This window comes from Quercus robur, chromosome 3, assembly GCF_932294415.1.
Source record: "Quercus robur chromosome 3, dhQueRobu3.1, whole genome shotgun sequence".
In the NCBI taxonomy this organism is placed as follows: Eukaryota; Viridiplantae; Streptophyta; class Magnoliopsida; order Fagales; family Fagaceae; genus Quercus; species Quercus robur.
In genome coordinates this window covers 56,911,004-56,927,836 of record NC_065536.1, presented here as the reverse complement: position 1 = coordinate 56,927,836, position 16,833 = coordinate 56,911,004, and the positions used below count along the sequence as shown (strand labels likewise).

Genomic DNA, 16,833 nt, shown 5'->3' with positions numbered 1-16,833 from the left:
ATATGAATATTGGATAACAACATTCTTGTTGTTTTGAAAGCTTCACTTTTTGCATTGAGCTCCAACCCTAGTACTTCCAATAGTTGAACTTAGACTTTGACCCTTTTAAGATTTCTTTTATAAATAAAAAGTGCTTTAACTTTTCAGATTGCTATAATACTCATAAAATCATGGATGTAGAACAAAGCCCAAGGGACAAGGGGACCTTAATTAGTTAATTTTATATATATATATATATATATATATCAATTAAAAGCTTAGTTGGCTCTGTCTACTGTTTATATGGCTTGCTTTTAGGTAAACAAAACGAAAAGTAATAAGCATCCCGTGCAAATTACTCATGCCTAACCATGCTATATAGTTTGAATTGATATGAGTATAACCTTTTTGTTGTTGTTGTTTTTTTGGCTGAGTGATTGATACGTGCATTGTTGCTGGTGCCTAAGCTCTCCTGTATACATATGCGGAGAAAAGTCATTGTTTGATTTGCATTGACTATGAATATTTGTAAGCCCACTCAACTCACGACTGACGGCTCAAACCCCAAACTAAAGCTTGGGTAATGTTTATTGAAGATGCACCTAAAATGCCGCCTACAAACTTTATAAAAAAAATGCGGAAACATACTACAAATTTTATTACATATAAAACTATAAATTGATTTGGCACTTAAATTGACTTTTTATAATCGGTAACATATTAGTTTGTAAGTCAATTTAGTAAAATCTATAGTACATTTAGCACTATACTCAATTACATTTAGCACTTTATTGTTGCCATACAAGATGTGATCCAAGTGCATTCTTTTTTTCTTTTCTTTTTTTCCTTTTTTTGAAAATTGTGAATTCACACAATTTCACAATTTCACATTTTAATTCATGTGGCAGTACATGTATGGTGAGTGTGTACTAAGGAGTGTGTGACTATCATTACTCTTTTTTATTTTTATTTTTTTTATTTTATGGATACTGTATGTTTTTCAATTATTTTATGGATACTATATGACTTGAGCTTATGCATTAGTTTTATAATAATTAATATTTATTACCAAGCCAAAATTTTAATATCGTTTTTTAGTGTATTATTTAAGGGTAAAAGAATTTGTCTATATATATATATATATATATTTTTGGATAATTCAATAGTTATAATAGAAAAGGGAAGATTTTGGACCCTAGAGATGTCATGAACATAGATGAGCCAACCAATCGAATTACAAGAATCTTGACAAAAATTCATTAATTGTGTTAGTGTATAGCTTAGACTAGTTTAGCCCATTGGGCTTAGCCCAGTATACTGTACTTGTAGTTTACTCCTTTTACTTGTACTGCACACATATCTAGCCTATATAAGGCTCTCTATTGTACATTATTTCATACACATCAATATACAGACTATTCAGTCTTTCTCACACTTTATATTCTTAACATGGTATCAGAGCCAATCCTCTGACTTCTTGGTTCCTGTGGACATCTCCGGCGTTCTTCCGCTGCCCTCGCTTTCATCCAGTAGCCACTGTCAGAAGCGAGTCACCGCCGTCACGCCCACAGTCCCAGCAAATCTCGGATCTCATTGTTCTGCTCATCCAACTGTCAAAGCAAAGGCATTGAGTGACAGAACAGACAATCCCGAGCAAAACCCAACCAAGAACGGCCAGAAAACACTTCACACGCGCCCCCACACGCCGCCTGAAGTTTCTACCTCACGAGCACGCGCTCCACGCGCCGTCACTCTCACTCACGCGCCCCCACGCGCTAGACCAGCAGTTCTCCACGCGCCACACGCGCTTACACGCGCCCCACGCGCCAGCTCCGTTTCGCGAACTGCCACGTCAGCCCTAGTGTGACGTCACCCTGCTACGTCAGCACACGTCAGCCGTTGACTGGACCAGACTTGACCGTTGACTTTGACCGTTGACCGTTGACCAAGTCAAAATTTTTCAACAGGACCTGTCTTGCTCAGTTTTTCGCGTAGATTCTGATTTTGGACTCCGTTTCTGCATTTGAGGTATCTAAATATCACTTTTTGGTCATTTTCTTCATTATGGCTCAACAAAGTGAACGAGATATCATACGTCCTATCACCATCATGTTGGATGGTCCTACTAGCTATCATGCATGGTCTCAGAATATGACCGTCTTTCTCAAGGGTCGTAAACTGTGGAGATATGTGACTGGTTCAATTCCTAAGCCAGTACCAAACCCTAAGTCCAAAGCCACAGCTGCTGAAGAGTCTTCCAAGACTGCTGTTACAACAGATGATTATGAAGAACGTCTAGAAGAATGGGAGAGTATTCAGAGTAAGATCTTATCTTGGTTTATCAATACCTCTATTCCCTCCATTCATAATCTTCTTCCTCGTCTTGAAACTGCTGAGGCTGCTTGGAAATTTTTGGTCGATCGTTATAACTGCACTAATGATTCAAGCTTGGAGTTTCACATTGAATCAAAGCTTTATCAAATGCGCCAAGAGACAGGTCAGTCTATTTCTGATTTTTATTCTCAGACTTCTACTATGTGGGAACAACTCTCTGCTGCAGATCCTCCACTGGTGTGTTCTAAGGACATTGAGCTCTTTGTCAAATATCGGGATCGCCGTAGATTTATGCACTTCATGATGGGTTTACGTGAGGATTTTGAGCCTACTAGGGCTTCTCTACTTAGCCGGTCTCCTACTCCTTCTCTTGATGCTGCAGTAAAGGAGCTCATTTCTGAGGAGAATCGTCGGCCCACTTATCACATGACATCATCTGATCATGTCTTGGCTACACCCTCACCACAGCCTCCTATTGTTGCATTCACTGCTCCTCCGCGAATAAACTCCGGGCGTCCCACCTCTCAGTCTTCCAAAGGTGCTCACTGCAAGTTTTGCCGTGCCAAAGGCCATGACATCTCTGTTTGTCGTAAGCTACAGAAATTTGTGCAAGAACAGAATAAAGCTTCTCTTCCTCAGGCAGCTGCTGTATGTCCTTCAGATCCATCGGTTCCTACAGGTCCATCTTTGGCTTCCTCACTTACTACGGCTGATATTGAGGCAGTTGTTCAACAGGTTTTATCCCGCACTTCCACTGCCCTTTCTGTCACCTCAGGTAAACAACCTTGGTTTTTTGATACTGCATGTTGTAACCATATGACTCCTGATGAATCCCAATTTTCTGATAAGGCACCCTTAGAACATCCAATCACCATTTACACTGCTGATGGAACTCCTATGCCTGTTAGTCATAAAGGAACAATCTCTTCTCCTTGTTTATCCCTTAGTGACACTTTTCATATTCCAAAGTTAACCCTCAATTTGCTTTCTGTTGGTCAACTTTGCGAATTAGGCGTAGATCTTCTATTTACTAATCATGGTGTGGATGTGCAGGATCCCCGGACGGGTCAAGTGCTTGGGACAGGCCGTAAGGTTGGTCGCATGTTTAAGGTTCATGACTTGAAGATTCCTTCACAAGTTGTTTCTGCAGCTGCTACCACTGCCACCTCCTCACCTGATCTATGGCATGCTCGTCTTGGTCATCCATCCTTATCTCGTCTTCAATTGTTAGCTTCTCAAGGTCATTTAGGTTCAGTTCAGTTTTCAAAATTTGATTGTACTTCCTGTCATTTTGGTAAACAAACTAAATTGCCATTTAATAAAAGTGACTCCTTTTCTTCTGCTCCTTTTGATCTTATACATTTTGATATTTGGGGTCCTGCACCTGTTCCCACTGAGGGGGGATCTAAATATTTTGTCATATTTGTGGATGATTTTTCTCGGTATACTTGGATTTATCTGCTTCACCATAGGTCTGAACTTGTGTCTATTTACCAAACATTTCATAAAATGATTGAAACACAGTTCAATCGCACCGTTAAAGTCTTTCGATCAGATAATGCTCAAGAATATAATGATAAATCTTTCCTATCCTTTTTAGACAGACATGGTACTCTTCCTCAGCGGTCTTGTCCTTATACCTCTCAACAAAATGGTCGTGCAGAACGAAAACATCGTCACATTCTTGATGTTGTCCGCACCCTTCTCATTTCTGCCTCTCTTCCTGAGCGATTTTGGGGTGAGGCCGCACTCACTGCTGTGCACACTATTAATCGTATTCCTTCACCGACTACACACAACAAATCACCATTTGAGCTTCTCTATGGTCAAACTCCTAACTACTCCTCTCTTCGGGTTTTTGGTTGTGCTTGCTTTGTCTCTCTTCCTCCTCATGAACGAACAAAGCTCCAACCTCGTACTCGTCTCTGTTGTTTCCTTGGTTATGGTGTGTCTCAAAAAGGGTTTCGCTGCTATGATCCCATTTCTCATCGCCTTCGTGTCTCCCGTCATGTTGAGTTTTGGGAACATCGTCCTTTCACGAGTCTTCAGCAGTTTCCTACATCTTCTTCCTCAGAGTCTCCCATTTTTACTGATCTTTTCCTCCCTCTCTATCCTGAACTTGTGGAGGATTCTTCAGCATCGACTGCCTCTCCAGACGACTCATCTCCGGTTCTATCTCCGGCATATGACCCGCCTGTCTTGGATCCTGTGGCACCACCCTCTCCTGAGTCTTCTATTGGTCCTGAACTTCGTCGTTCCACTCGGGTAAGCATTCCTCCCCCTTATCTCACTGATTATCATTGCTCTTTTGCTCTTGCCACTCTCTATGAACCTCACACCTATCGTGAGGCTCATACTGACCCTCTTTGGCAGCAAGCTATGAATGAAGAACTAGATGCCCTTCATAAGAATCACACGTGGGATATGGTTGATTTGCCTCCTGGTCAGTCTGTAGTAGGTTGTAGGTGGGTTTACAAGATCAAGACCAAGGCTGATGGATCTGTTGAACGATACAAGGCTCGCCTAGTTGCCAAGGGCTTTACTCAGGAGTATGGTATTGACTATGAGGAAACATTTGCTCCTGTTGCTCGTCTTACATCTGTTAGATGTCTCATTGCTGTGGCTGCTGTTCGCCATTGGCCTCTTTATCAAATGGATGTGAAGAATGCTTTCCTCAATGGAGACCTCCATGAAGAAGTGTACATGTAACCACCCCCTGGCTATCCACACTCAGGCAATCAAGTTTGCCGCCTTCGCCGTGCTCTTTATGGCCTTAAGCAGGCTCCTCGAGCTTGGTTTGAAAAGTTTAGCTCAGTTGTTGCTCAGCAGGGTTTCACTTCGAGTCCTCATGACACTGCTCTCTTTGTTCGAAGATCCTCTACTGGTATCACTCTTATTCTTCTTTATGTTGATGATATGATTATTACTGGAGATGATTCTGCAGGTATCCGTTCTCTTCAGAACTTCCTTAGTCAGCATTTTGAGATGAAAGATTTGGGCACTCTCAGCTATTTTCTTGGGCTTGAGGTTACCTCATCCTCTAATGGATACTATCTTTCCCAGGCTAAATATGCTTCTGATATTCTCTCTAAAGCCGGTGTCACTGATAACAAGACTGTTTCCACTCCTTTGGAATACAATGCAAAGCTCACACCCTTGGACGGTGAACCTATATCCGATGCTACTCGCTATCGTCAGTTGGTTGGCAGTTTGATCTATCTCACTGCTACTCGTCCAGATATTTCACATGCTGTGGGTATGGTTAGTAAGTTCATGGATGCACCTCGTTCTGTCCACTATGCTACTGTTCTTCGGATTCTCCGATATGTCAAAGGCACACTTTATCATGGTCTGCATTACTCCTCTCGATCTTCTCTCGAGCTTCATGCCTATTCAGATGCTGACTGGGCAGGTGATCCGACTGATTGATGCTCTATCACAGGTTTCTGTTTCCTGTTAGGTACTTCTCTGGTCTCGTGGTGCAGCAAGAAGCAGGATGTGGTTTCCCGTTCTAGTACTGAGGCTGAGTATCGTGCCCTTGCCGACACCACTTGTGAGCTTGTTTGGCTTCGCTGGCTCTTGGCTGACATGGATGCTCCACAGCCCACTGCCACTCCTCTTTATTGTGACAATCGTAGTGCTATCTACATTGCTCATAATGATGTCTTCCATGAACGCACTAAGCATATTGAGATCGACTGCCACATCACTCGCCAGCATCTTAAGAAAGGGAATCTCCAGTTATTCTCCATCTCCTCTGCTGACCAGCCTGCTGATATCTTTACCAAAACTCACCCGCCTGGTCGTCTTCAAGATCTTATATCCAAACTCCAGTTGGCTTCCTCCTTGCCACCTTGAGTTTGAGGGGGGATGTTAGTGTATAGCTTAGACTAGTTTAGCCCATTGGGCTTAGCCCAGCATACTGTACTTGTAGTTTACTCCTTTTACTTGTACTGCACACATATCTAGCCTATATAAGGCTCTCTATTGTACATTATTTCATACACATCAATATACAGACTATTCAATCTTTCTCACACTTTATATTCTTAACAAATTGAATGAGTTGGAACCCAATATACTTCAAAAAGAACTTCTTCTTCTTCTTCTTCTTATTATATTATATATGTGGTGACAAAACCAATTGGAAGGAATCGTTTTCCAAAAACGTAATTCTATTATATTTTCAATTCAAAGAAAACCAGAGAAGTGGAGACAAAGCCAACTTCAGAAATTATCTGGCACTTGCAAAATATTAATATAACTCTGACAAAATAGCTGCCTGTATTGGACTTGTATTACAATTATTATTATTTTTTTAAAAAAAATTATATCTTAAGTTGTATTTTTTTAATAGAAAAATTCTCTTTTAAAACTAGTAGATAATAATTTGTTATTTGGGATCGTAGATGTCATCATAAATTCATATTATGTTGTTATATCTTTCATGTCACTTAATAATTATAGACATTTTATAATAAAAAATTATAGATATAAAACCACTTAATTGTAACATCATTTTTTTTTTTTATAACATTATAACATTATAGTTATAATGTTATAATGTTATGACATTATAACTTAATTATAACATTATAGTTACAACTTACAAACATTTGAACATTGCAACATTGTATTTACAGATATATCTCTTTCTTTCTCACATACATACATACATATATATATATATATATATATATAAATTTTGAGAATACAAATCTCAACAAACATGAGATTGAGATTTCTTCATAATTTGTGAAAGAAATATTATGGAAATAGCATTGATATTTTATGTAATTTGATGGTGGATCACTATAAGTGAGCTACGTATAAATTAAACTAATATTTATTAATTTTACATTTATACAATTCTTTATGAAAAAAGTGTCAATCAAGAAACATAGTAGAATCTTATATAAATAATACACATAGATAGAATCTTATAAATTGTCACGTAATGAGTTAAAAAAAGATAGCTTTAAATTAGTTTGAAACCAAACTTTATTCATGCAATAATTGGTCATTTTGCTTATTTTGGTGCTTTTATAGATTCTTTTATCGATAATGATACTTGTTTATTTTGTGGATGATCCTTATATCTAACATATGAGATTAGGACACACTTATAATAATAAAATGATTTTTTTTTAAAGACAATGAGATAATACACCAACTTACTACATGTAATAGGGGTTTAAGTTATAACTAAATAGTATTGGCATTATTATAGTTCCCCCATATATGCGGATCGAACCCTACATATCTTTCCTCCACTTTCTACCTACTATAATGATGATGATAATAATAATAATAATAATTTACTAAAAAGTACACTTCACAACAAAATGAGTAGTTGAAAAATCCATTGCTATCCAAATGCTATTTATTTTTATTCCCTATCTCTCCCCTTTATCTAATTATAAATATTTGTTATCTTTTTTTTTTCTTTTTCTTTTTCCTAGTAAATATTGTTGAACTTCACACAAGCTCCGAGAGATTCATCAATGGAGGAACGTAAACTCACTGAGAGAGAAATAGAGAAATAGAACAATCTGAAACTTGTGTAAAGAATGAATTAATTACTCAGCTTACCATACTCTGTTCTTTATATAGTGAGAACAGAGTATCAACCAACCAGTACAAATTGAACACGTGTAATGATCCTGTAACTAACTTGTAACTAACACTATACACTATAAACGACAACCGTTTCATGACCAATTAAGCTATGCTACTGTTATGCTATTGTAGTTTACTTCTATATACAAAACTACAAGTAACGAGCACTGTACAATATACAATCTATACAACTATTCAATACTCCCCCTCAAGATGAACTATAAATGTTGATTATGTTCATCTTGGATAAAAGGAAGTAAAATTGTTTGTATCCAAGTGCCTTCGTGAAGCAGTCAGCAATCTGGTGTCTAGTAGGAACATGAAATGTCTTGATCAATCCATCTTGAAGCTTACTTCGAATAAAGTGGCAGTCAACCTCTATGTGCTTTGTGCGCTCATGGAATACTGGATTTGCAGCAATGTACAAGGCTGCTTTGCTATCACAGTACAGAGAGGCTGGCTGATTGTGATCTAAACCAAAGGTTTTAAGCAAGGCCAACAACCAAACAACTTCACTTGTGACAGTAGCCATTGCTCGATACTCTGATTCTGCAGATGATCTGGACACCACTTGCTGCTTCTTGCATTTCCAGGATATGAGGGAATCACCTAGGAAGACACAGAAGCCTGAAACTGACCTTCTGGTATCTGGACAAGCTGCCCAGTCAGCATCACAATAAGCTTTTAATCTCAATTCAAAACTGGCTGAGAGAAATAAGCCCTGTCCTAGTGTCTTCTTAAGATACTTCAATACCTTATATGCTGCTTGGAGATGTGGAATCTTAGGAGAACTCATAAACTGACTCAGTTTATGCACTGAGTAGCAGATATCAGGCCTGGTTAGAGTCAAATACAGGAGTTTGCCTATAATTCTTCTATATAAAGATGGATCTGGAACACCTTCTCCCACTGAGCTTCTAAACTTAGCTGATTGATCCATGGGCACATTAGCAGGCTTGCATGCTAGTAGACCTGTATCAGAAAGCAGTTCCAAAACAAATTTCCTTTGACACAAGCTAATGCCCTTTTCAGTCCTTGCAACCTCAAGACCCAAGAAATACTTCAAGGTACCAAGATCTTTGAGCTTGAACTTGTCATCTAGAAAAACCTTGAAAGTATTGACTGCTTCCACATTGTTGCTAGCTATTAGAATGTCATCCACATAGACTAGCAAGATGAGAATTGAACCCTTGCTGACTTTAGTGAAGACAGAATAGTCTGACTTAGATTGGAGAAAACCATGATCAAGGAGAGTGGATGAGAGCTTGGCAAACCACTGCCTACTTGCTTGCTTCAAGCCATAAAGTGACTTGGTGAGTTTGCACACCTCCCCCTTGCTGCCAAATCCAGGAGGAGGAACCATATACACCTCCTCATTCAACTCCCCATGCAAAAAAGCATTATTGACATCTAGCTGAGACAAATGCCAACCATACACAGCAGCCACAGCCAAGAGAGTTCTAACTGTTACAAACTTCACCACAGGAGAGAAGGTTTCATAATAATCAACTCCCTCGGTTTGAGTAAAGCCCTTAGCAACCAGTCTAGCCTTGTACCTCTCTATAGAACCATCAGCTTTAAGCTTAATCTTGTATACCCACTTGCACCCAATAGGCACCTTACCAGGAGGCAGTTTGGTCATGACCCAAGTTTGATTAGCCTGAAGGGCAACAATTTCAGACTTCATGGCAGCTTGCCACAAGGGATCAGGTAAAGCTTCAGCATAGGAAGTGGGTTCTTTGGCAATGGACAAGGCAACAGAGAAGGCTTTATGGGCAGTAGACAATTTAGAATAAGAGAGAGTAGAAGAAAGTGGATAGAGAATACCTGGGCTGTCAATGGAATCATAGGAGGGTAAGAGTGAAGCTGAAACCAAATTGCAATGGTGATCAAGAATGGTAGTGGAGGCTAAGTTGCAGTGATAGTCATGAAGATATGAGGGAGGTTTATGAGACCGAGTGGACCTTCTAACAATAGGTAAATCAAGGGAAGGAGCAGCAAGATTGGAGTGATCAGGTGGAGCAGGAGGAACAGATAGAGAAGTGTCTAAGTCAGGATGAACCAGGTCTGGAAATTCATCAGGAGGTACAGCAGTGTCAATGGGATTGAAAGGAAGAGAAAATTCAGCAGAAACAGAAGGAATGGATTCAGGAAGTGAAGGTTGAGATGGAAACATGTTGTGAGAAATGGAAGAAGAGCTGGGAACAGATTTAGGCAGCCAATGTTTGAAGGGAAAGACAGATTCTTTGAAGATGACATCTCTAGAAAGAAAGACAGTTTTAGTGGACAAATCATACAACTTATACCCTTTGGTTCCAAAAGGATAGCCAAGAAAGATGCAGGCCTTTGCTCTAGGATCAAACTTGGATCTATTCCTAGTTAAAGTAGAGGCATAACATAGACAACCAAAGGATTTAAGATGCTGGTATGATGGAGAATGACCCAAAAGTTTTTGATAAGGAGTAAGATTACCTAGAAGAGGACTAGGAAGTCTGTTGATAAGGTATGTGGCTGTAAGAACACAATCCCCCCAGAATTTTAAAGGTAAATTTGCATGGAATCTTAAGGCCCTAGCAACATTCAACAAATGCTGATGTTTTCTTTCAACAACAGCATTTTGTTGTGGTGTTTCAACACAAGACAGCTGATGTAGGATACCATTGGAAGCATAAAATGAAGAAAGAGCAAACTCAGGACCATTGTCACTCCTAATCACCTTAATGGACACCTTGAATTGGGTAAGGATCATTTGAAAAAAGGTTTGAATCAAGGATGAAGCTTCAGATTTAAGTTTCATTAAATAAACCCAAGTACATCTACTATGATCATCAACCAAAGTAAGAAAATACCTTGAGCCATTCAATGAAGGAAGAGAATAGGGTCCCCAAATATCAGCATGGATCAAATCAAAACAAGATAAAGAAACACTTGTGGACTTAGGAAAAGGCAATTTGTGTTGTTTAGCTAAAGGGCAGACAAAACAATCAAAGGAATTGTTATTATTGCAAGAAATCAAATCAGGTACAGTATGTTTCAACAAAGCTAGTCTTTGTGAAGATGGGTGGCCCAATCTATAATGCCACAATCTAAAAACATCATTTGAAGTATCAACAGATTGAGAAGAGTCAAGATTACATACGTTGACACTTTTATTACAAAGAAAAGAAGGTAATCTGGATAAGATCTTTGAAATAAAATCTGGTAAGGTGAATGAATCAGTGCACTGCAAGGTATATAGTCCTCCATTTCTCTTACCCAACCCAATCATCTTCCAATGCAGTAAGTCCTGAAGAAAACAATAATGAGAAAGGAAAATGCAGCAGCAAGAAGGGTTTTGGGTCAGCTTACTGATAGAAATAAGGTTGAAAGAAAAACTAGGAATACAAAGGACATGTTCTAAAGTTAAAGTGGCTGAAATTTTGACAGTTCCAATATGAGTCACCTTAACCATATCACCATTAGGAAGTCTAACTGAAATCTGAACAGAAGAAGTAATAGAAGTGAAGAGATGAATAGAATGAATCATGTGGTTTGTTGCACCACTATCAAGAATCCAGTCATATGGACTGATATGGGATGTATTGACACTAGAAGAAAAGACTGAATGTTCAAGAGAAGGAGAAAAACAAATACCTGATACGGTTTGGGCTTGAACATCTAAGAAAGGTTGAGTAATGATGGTGGCAGCTTGGTGAGCATTGTCCAAACATGTCTCTGGTGGTGCTTGAGTGCCAAAGTGACATTGAGAATTCAACAATCCAATCAATTGCTGATATTGGACTTTGGTGAGTGTGACAGGTTCACTAGCATGATCTTCATTGGCAATGACATTGTTTGCAAAAGGAGGTTGACTACCCTTGTTCTTGAATTTATAACCAGGTGGATATCCATGCAGCTTGTAACACCTGTCAACTACATGCCCCATGGCTCCACAATGAGTACATTGTGGTCTGCCATTCTTGACCTTAGTAAAATTCTTGGTGTTACCAGATTTGGACCCAAAAGCTGCTAGAGCTGCTGATGTATCAGCCAAGACTTTCTTCCCAGCACCCACTTTTCTCTGCTTCTCATCTTGAAGTAAAAGAGAAAACACGTTGTTCAGGTGAGGCAAAGGTTCCATAAGGAGAATTTGGCCTCTAACAGCTGCATATGTCTCATTCAGCCCCATCAGAAAAGACATAGTACAGACCTCAGCTTGATGACCACATGTACATGTCCTATAATTTGAGAATTCATCCCAAAGTCCCTTGAATTTTGCATAGTATGCATTGATGGTTAAGTCTTCTTGTGTCAAAGAACTCATCTCTTTTCTTAAGTCAAAAATTGTAGGTCCATTTCCTTGGCCAAACCTATATTGTAAGTCTAGCCATACATCTCTGGCAGTCTTGAAATAGACTATACTTGATTGCAAATCTTTGGAAACAGAATTAAACAACCAGGCTAGGACAGTACTATTGCATTTACACCAAGCTCTGTAGTATGGGTGATCAACAGATTGAGGTTTAGGGATAGAACCATCAATGAAACCCAACTTGGTTTTAGCATCCAAAGAGATGAGAATGGCCCTACTCCAAGTGTTATAGTTTTCTTCAGTGAGGGGTTGAATCACCAAAGAAACACCTGGATTATCTCCAGTAGATAAAAAATAGGGACTGGATGTGTTTTCCCAAGGCTGGACAGTGGAGGCAGTAGCACTAGAGGTACTCTCAGTCATACTTAGCACAGTATTATCAAAGAAAATGATGAAGATACAAAGTCCCAATCAAAAGAAAATCAAGGATTAATTTTCTCTAGAATCCTTCAAGAAACAAGACACGGATTCTATGGGATGAAGGTAAAACAAGTCAAGATGTAATTCACAATCTTGATGAAATTACAACAGAAAGTTGTAAATTTGGAATGAAAACAATCCTAGAATCGGAAAGAGAAGAAAAAAAAATTGAAACCCTAAGATTGGAGATTTCAATTTCAATTATGAATCAAGATCAAGATCAAGAAATCAAGACCTAGAAAATGACGATCTTAATTTCAAGAATCAACAGAAACACAATGAGGAATTGAACTAGGAAGAATCAGAGAATACCAGAATACAATGATCTCTGAACTAGTTCATGCTCTGATACCATGTTGAACTTCACACAAGCTCCGAGAGATTCATCAATGGAGGAACGTAAACTCACTGAGAGAGAAATAGAGAAATAGAACAATTTGAAACTTGTGTAAAGAATGAATTAATTACTCAGCTTACCATACTCTGTTCTTTATATAGTGAGAACAGAGTATCAACCAACCAGTACAAATTGAACACGTGTAATGATCCTGTAACTAACTTGTAACTAACACTATACACTATAAACGACAACCGTTTCATGACCAATTAAGCTATGCTACTGTTATGCTATTGTAGTTTACTTCTATATACAAAACTACAAGTAACGAGCACTGTACAATATACAATCTATACAACTATTCAATAAATATATGATATTTTATTTTTGAAGGGGACAGTAATTTTTGCTTCACCTTCACATACCTCCCTGAACGCGTTCCACAATTCTTTCTCTGTATTTATTTAAGTGCTAATGTCTTAGTTGCCTCGATCAACAAAATTAGTCACAACTTTCTTTGCCGTCGCCTCTACTTCTACGTTGCTCTCTGAAATTCCTTGCTAAATAGCCATGCATTTCTTATGAATTTAACAAAGCCTGCATCATAGCAAGTTTTTTTTATACCTCACACATACGTAAGCTTCATGGCTATGCCAAATTTTTTCATAAAAATTTTTTGTTCTAACTTTACACGATGAAACCCTCAAATTAAACCCAACTATAAGAAGAATTGACACTTTTCTCTCCTTGCTTCTTCTCAGCTATTAGAATTTATGAACGATGATCAATAAACTTAGCAATCAACCTCAGATTTTAAAACTTAATTATAACGTTGGTTGTTATTTTTTTAGGGAAATGCTAACAAGTGCCCTTAGGGCACTGATTAAGAATCCAATTAAAGAAAATTTTTATGGGAAAAAAAAAACAATTAATGTTTTGACAGCTTTTTTTATTTCCCATAAAAGTGATGTCAAAATTTTCCTGAAATGGATTGTTAACAAGTGCCTTAAGGACAATCGTTAACAGGACCTTTTTTTTTTTTTTTTTTTTTTTTTTAAGGCTTTGGAATGTGTAATATAACACACTATTATATTGAAATATGGATCTCGACTCCTCGTACGTAGTTGCTGGAGTAAATGATATAGAATGACTTCAGAGAAGAGAAAAGGGAAAAATATGTTAACTTTAATTGTTGTATTACTTGTCCACTCAACTGACTTGGCTTAAACCTTCTCGAAAAAAAAAAAAAAAAAAAGAAAAAAAAGTAAAAATGAAAAAGAAAAAAGACTTGGCTTAAAAAAAAAAACAAAAAAAACAAAAAAAAGAAGAAGAAGAAGGCTGACTTAGCTCTGTTTCCCTTAAAAAAAATTTAAAAAAAAAACAAAGAAAAGAATAAAAAGACCTGGCCTTTCTGGTCCAAATTCCTCTAATGCTATCTTGCTAAGACTTTTCTTTTGGAATAATTAAATAGTTATAAGATCACTGGGAGAAATTCAAATCAGGGTACTTCTAATAAAAGAGACCATGTTATATTGTTAAATTATAAGACTTTTGACACTAAAATATGACTATTAAATTTATTAGAAAATGAATAATAAGAAAATATTTTTGAAAACTTTTATTTGAAGCATCAAACAAAATTAAAATTATTGATTCCAAAATGCATTAGAAAATATATATAATTTTAATAATTAAAAAAGAAAAAGAAAAAGAATTGGGGTGGCATCCATCCGCCTACACTTGGGTCCTGGCACCTTCCCTATCTCCATTATCATCCCTATACTGCTATACTAGACAGCCCTTTACTTATCCAAAAAAAAAAAGAAAAAAAAATAAATAGTATGGGACATTAACAGTACAATAAATACATTTTAAATAAACAAATTTTTTATAGTATCTTAACATTAATTTTTTTCTTAGAAAAATAAAATGTTCCATTAATGGGTATCCTTAGAGCATTCACATTGTCTTTCCAAAATTTTAGCTAAACTAACCCCAAAAGCTCTACTTTTACTATTTTAATAAATAGACACATACATCAGCCTCAATATTTATTTTTCTACTTCTTTTTTATACCCACCAACAACACATCAAATCAAGGGAGTCAATCTCGTACTTGAAACTGTATCGGTTTGACCAGTGGAGTGGTATATTTTAGTACCGGTCAATACCGGTGTACCATTTCAATTTTATCGTTATTTTTTATATTTATAAATATATAAATATATATATATATATATTATAATAAATATAAAAGTTTACCGTTTTAGAACAAATTATTCATAGTTTTAGACTTTAGCAACAATTAAAAGAAAAAAAATATAAAAAATAGAAAGTTTAATTGTTCATTACATACTAAGAAAACAAATAATACTAATAAGTTACAATATTTACCATAAGCAAAAAGTGAAGGAATGAAAAAAAAAAAGAAAAAAAAAAGAAAAAGAAAGAAAGATGAACATGTGATGACCAAGGTTGTCAATTCCGTACCGTACCATACCGGTGGGTATGGTCAGAATTTTTCATACTAGAACCATCATCGGTACAGAAATTGCTGTGATTCGTACCGCCTCAGATACCGGGTCGTACTAGTCTGTTCCGGTCATTTCGGGATATTCCGGGCATTTCAGCCAGTAAACAGGTTTCGGATCAGTATAAACAACAAGAAAAACGAAAAAGAAAAGGAAGAAGAAGATGAGAAAAATGGGTCTGTGACTCACTAACTTAGTGCTTAATGACTGAGATCTATGCTCCAAATATTTCTAATTTTTTTCCTTCTATACCCTTTTCTAATCTAGATCCCATTCCTCTCCATTGTAGCTGCCACTACAATTTCTTTATTCTCCTCCTCCTCCTCCTCCTCCTTCTTTTTTCCTGTGTCTTTGGTTTATTCATTGCTAATGCACTACAACTATGTGCTTTCAAATTTGTGTCTTTCAAATTTTCTTATCTAACTATTTAGTCAATGATGTCAAATGGTTAGGTGGAAGTGGTGTGGCAATTTAATGCACTTACCATATATCTTTAGCTATTTTAGAGTAAGGAAGTCAATACCGTATAAGAGGTTGCACTGGTTTGGTCAGCAGTACGATATATTTCGAGTATCGATCAATACCGGTGTACCATTTTGGGTTTACTACTATTTTATATATTTAATATATATATATATATATATATAGACACACACACACACAAAATCTCTATTTACCATAAAATATTACTTCAAAATTCTTTGTTTACTATAAAACATTATTTCAATTGTTCATTACATACAAAAAAAAAAAAGGACTTTGTTAAAAGGTGTCGGCCAGCACTTGTTAATGAACCACCTGTGATTCATTTATGATCTATCACAAATCCCATTGAATATAAAATTGGTAAAATTTTACTTTTCAATTGTGGTTTATCACAAAATAGTTTAACTTTTTCCATCTAAATTGACACACATTTAATATATATTTAGTTTTTTCCACATCCCTTAAAAAAAGGTGAAAATTTTATTTTAAATTTTATCGCATTAGAAAAAAAAATACAATATAAAAACAGAAAACTTAATTATTTAATGCATACAAATAAAACTAAAAAGTTGCTACTTAAAAAAAAAAAAAAAAAAAAAAACTAAAAGGTTTTATTGATGTGATGCAATTAATGCATCACATAACGTGGGCTCAAAACTGAAAAAGAAGTAAAGGCTGAGCCATTCAGCCCATCTTTTATTAAAAAAACGTAAGTTTCCAACTTTTCCAAGGCTAGTTACGTGTAAAAGGGCTTAGGAAATTTCAAATAAGATAGT

General features: G+C 36.8%; 1 protein-coding gene across 1 annotated transcript; it reads left to right on the top strand.

The window, feature by feature from the left end:
- The first annotated feature begins 1,779 nt into the window (after positions 1-1,779).
- On the top strand, positions 1,780-3,653 carry LOC126718512 (uncharacterized). Its single transcript, XM_050420745.1, has 2 exons — positions 1,780-3,088; positions 3,367-3,653. The coding sequence occupies exons 1-2, from the start codon at positions 2,044-2,046 to the stop codon at positions 3,402-3,404; spliced, it is 1,083 nt and encodes a 360-aa protein (XP_050276702.1). The 5' UTR covers positions 1,780-2,043; the 3' UTR covers positions 3,405-3,653.
- The last annotated feature ends 13,180 nt before the right edge of the window (positions 3,654-16,833 follow it).

What these genes read in the sequence shown, in the direction of transcription:
- LOC126718512 (XM_050420745.1), top strand. Translation starts at nt 2,044, where the DNA reads ATGGCTCAACAAAGTGAACGAGATATCATACGTCCTATCACCATCATG. An exon ending in TGCCCTTTCTGTCACCTCAG is followed by an intron (nt 3,089 to 3,366) that starts GTAAACAACCTT and finishes GTGGATGTGCAG; the next exon opens with GATCCCCGGACGGGTCAAGT.